Below are 3,362 nucleotides of genomic sequence, written 5' to 3'. Positions count from 1 at the left end.
CAGGTGATGAAGGTCGGCCAGGTGAGTGCAAACACATCCTCCAATCACAGGCCAGACCCTGCCGTGGTGACGTCCTCTAACGTGTCACTTCCTGTCAGGTGTTCAAGCACCCCCGCTACAATGGCTTCACCATCAACAACGACATCCTGCTGGTGAAGCTGGCGTCCCCCGCCGTGATGAGCGTCCGCGTGTCCCCCGTCTGCGTCGCCGAGGCCGGAGACAACTTCCCCGGAGGCATGAAGTGTGTGACGAGCGGTTGGGGGCTGACCCGCTACAACGGTGAGGGGGCGGGGCTAACCTTAACCAATCAGATATAATGCTAGGTATGAAGTGTGTGACGAGCGGCTGGGGGCTGACCCGCCACAACGGTGAGGGGGCGGGGCTAACCTTAACCAATCAGAGCTAATGATAAACTTTTTTTTATTTCTTTTTTTTTATAATTTATTCAACTAAATTCGTACAAAAACAAAGAAGTATAATTCATACACACAAAATGAACAAAATGAGTAGAAGCGGGAGGGCTGAAGCATAGCTTATGGGAAGTAGCCCTCCCGTGAATCATCATTGGCTTCAATATAACATTGGCATTATTTCGACAAAAGCCTATAGAAATCAAGGAGTACAAAGAAATAAAGAAAACTGGAGAAAAATAAATAAATAAAAGTCAGGGTAAGAAAAAAATGAATGCATATATATAGGACAAACTAGATATAGGGTCATTTTCTGCACATGTCAATAGCAGTTTCAAATACCATTTTAGAAAAGGAAAATACTAGATATAAATATATACACATGTATAAAAAACAAATGAATAATGATAGTAATAATATATGCATATAAACATTATGAACACTTATTTTCAAGGGACTTTTTTACATTCATATGTTCACACATACACAAAATAATAAACACCATATGTTCAAGTGTATAAGCTTGATGAGCTTTGAGCTCAGGAGTGAATGCTAATGTTAGCTTTTAGCTCAGGAGTGAATGCTAATGTTAGCTTTTAGCTCAGGAGTGAATGCTAATGTTAGCTTTTAGCTCAGGAGTGAATGCTAATGTTAGCTTTTAGATCAGGAATGAATGCTAATGTTAGCTTTTAGCTCAGGAATGAATGCTAATGTTAGCTTTTAGATCAGGAATGAATGCTAATGTTAGCTTTTAGATCAGGAATGAATGCTAATGTTAGCTTTTAGCTCAGGAGTGAATGCTAATGTTAGCTTTTAGATCAGGAATGAATGCTAATGTTAGCTTTTAGATCAGGAATGAATGCTAATGTTAGCTTTTAGCTCAGGAGTGAATGCTAATGTTAGCTTTTAGCTCAGGAATGAATGCTAATGTTAGCTTTTAGATCAGGAATGAATGCTAATGTTAGCTTTTAGCTCAGGAGTGAATGCTAATGTTAGCTTTTAGATCAGGAATGAATGCTAATGTTAGCTTTTAGCTCAGGAGTGAATGCTAATGTTAGCTTTTAGCTCAGGAGTGAATGCTAATGTTAGCTTTTAGCTCAGGAGTGAATGCTAATGTTAGCTTTTAGATCAGGAGTGAATGCTAATGTTAGCTTTTAGATCAGGAGTGAATGCTAATGTTAGCTTTTAGCTCAGGAATGAATGCTAATGTTAGCTTTTAGATCAGGAGTGAATGCTAATGTTAGCTTTTAGCTCAGGAGTGAATGCTAATGTTAGCTTTTAGATCAGGAGTGAATGCTAATGTTAGCTTTTAGATCAGGAGTGAATGCTAATGTTAGCTTTTAGCTCAGGAGTGAATGCTAATGTTAGCTTTTAGATCAGGAGTGAATGCTAATGTTAGCTTTTAGCTCAGGAATGAATGCTAATGTTAGCTTTTAGATCAGGAATGAATGCTAATGTTAGCTTTTAGCTCAGGAGTGAATGCTAATGTTAGCTTTTAGCTCAGGAATGAATGCTAATGTTAGCTTTTAGCTCAGGAATGAATGCTAATGTTAGCTTTTAGCTCAGGAGTGAATGCTAATGTTAGCTTTTAGCTCAGGAGTGAATGCTAATGTTAGCTTTTAGCTCAGGAGTGAATGCTAATGTTAGCTTTTAGCTCAGGAGTGAATGCTAATGTTAGCTTTTAGATCAGGAATGAATGCTAATGTTAGCTTTTAGCTCAGGAGTGAATGCTAATGTTAGCATTTAGCTCAGTAACGAATGCTAATTTTAGCTTTTAGCACAGGAATGTAAAGAGTCCTGTTCCTGAGTGTTCAGGTAGTCTGAGTTGTTGTTGACGGTGGTTGTTTGTGTTTGTTTGTTTTTGTGTTTGTTGTGCAGCTGCTGACACCCCCTCCCTGCTGCAGCAGGCCTCCCTCCCCCTGCTCACCAACGATGAGTGCCGTCGCTTCTGGGGAAGTAAGATCAGCAATCTGATGATCTGCGCCGGAGCCTCCGGAGCCTCGTCCTGCATGGTGAGGCTGGAACTGGAACACGTCACCGTGGGGTTGGATTTGCAGCAACCTAACAATATTGTTTTGGATCGATTAATATAAATCTGTGTGTGTGTTTCCTCAGGGAGACTCTGGTGGTCCTCTGGTCTGTGAGAAGGCTGGAGCCTGGACTCTGGTGGGCATCGTGTCCTGGGGCAGTGGTACCTGCACCCCCACCATGCCCGGGGTCTACGCCCGCGTCACCGAGCTGCGCAGCTGGATGGACCAGACCATCGCTGCCAACTAAAGCTGTCAGATGCTCAATAAAACCCTCTGAAACACTTCCTGTGCTGTGCTTTGTTCATCAGGCAGATGTTAGCCGTGTTAGCGTGTTGTGAAAAAAGCTGGATGTCTTAGCATAGCTTAGCATAAAGACCGGAAGCAGGGGAGAAGCAGTTAGCTCCCTCATTTATTAATGAGCGTGTGTCACACTTTATGTAGCCTCACCCTGAGGTAGGCGGTCTGTGCTGCAGATACCGATATCTACTGGAGAGCAGAAAGAATATAGGACACAAAGGGATGCACGTTAGCTAAAACCATGTATGCTCAACTTAGCACAAATGAGCTCACGTGTTCTTGCCTGTTCTCGCGGTTCCGCAGCGGAATTTAGCTTAGGCCGTTAGCAGATACTGTCTAGCGGCTAATAAGCTTAATACAGGGCTGCCAACACTCACGCATTGAGCGTGAGAGTCACGCAATTAACCCATATCTCACGCACTCACGCCACACTTGCCTTTCCTCACGCTGAGTTGTCGTCCAAAATAAATGTATATAAATATACAAATAAAGTAAAGGAACAGCAAAACGAGCGGTCTACGAAATGAGAAATGAGGTCTTCTGGCTTAGTTCAGTAAAGTTGGAACGATATTGGGAGATTCTGATTTCACGGATCAGTAACTCATGAGCAAAACGTTATGCAGAC

At 42.3% G+C, this 3,362-nt stretch overlaps 1 protein-coding gene across 1 annotated transcript in view; it reads left to right on the top strand.

Annotated features, from left to right (window-relative positions):
• LOC307026872 (chymotrypsin A-like) overlaps positions 1-2,722 on the top strand; it is a 4,476-nt gene extending 1,754 nt beyond the window's left edge. The window contains exons 4-7 of the mRNA XM_079695012.1: positions 1-21; positions 99-279; positions 2,289-2,422; positions 2,526-2,722. The exon at positions 1-21 is cut by the window's left edge and continues 58 nt beyond it. Of these exons, the coding sequence (XP_079551138.1) occupies positions 1-21; positions 99-279; positions 2,289-2,422; positions 2,526-2,687 (498 nt within the window). The 3' untranslated portion in view covers positions 2,688-2,722. The remainder of the gene's footprint in view (positions 22-98; positions 280-2,288; positions 2,423-2,525) is intronic.
• Positions 2,723-3,362: the final 640 nt, after the last annotated feature.

The sequence above is a fragment of the Notothenia rossii genome (assembly GCF_949606895.1).
Source record: "Notothenia rossii genome assembly, contig: scaffold_118, whole genome shotgun sequence".
In the NCBI taxonomy this organism is placed as follows: Eukaryota; Metazoa; Chordata; class Actinopteri; order Perciformes; family Nototheniidae; genus Notothenia; species Notothenia rossii.
The sequence above is the reverse complement of the archived record's forward strand: the minus strand, read 5'-3'. Positions and strand labels throughout refer to the sequence as shown.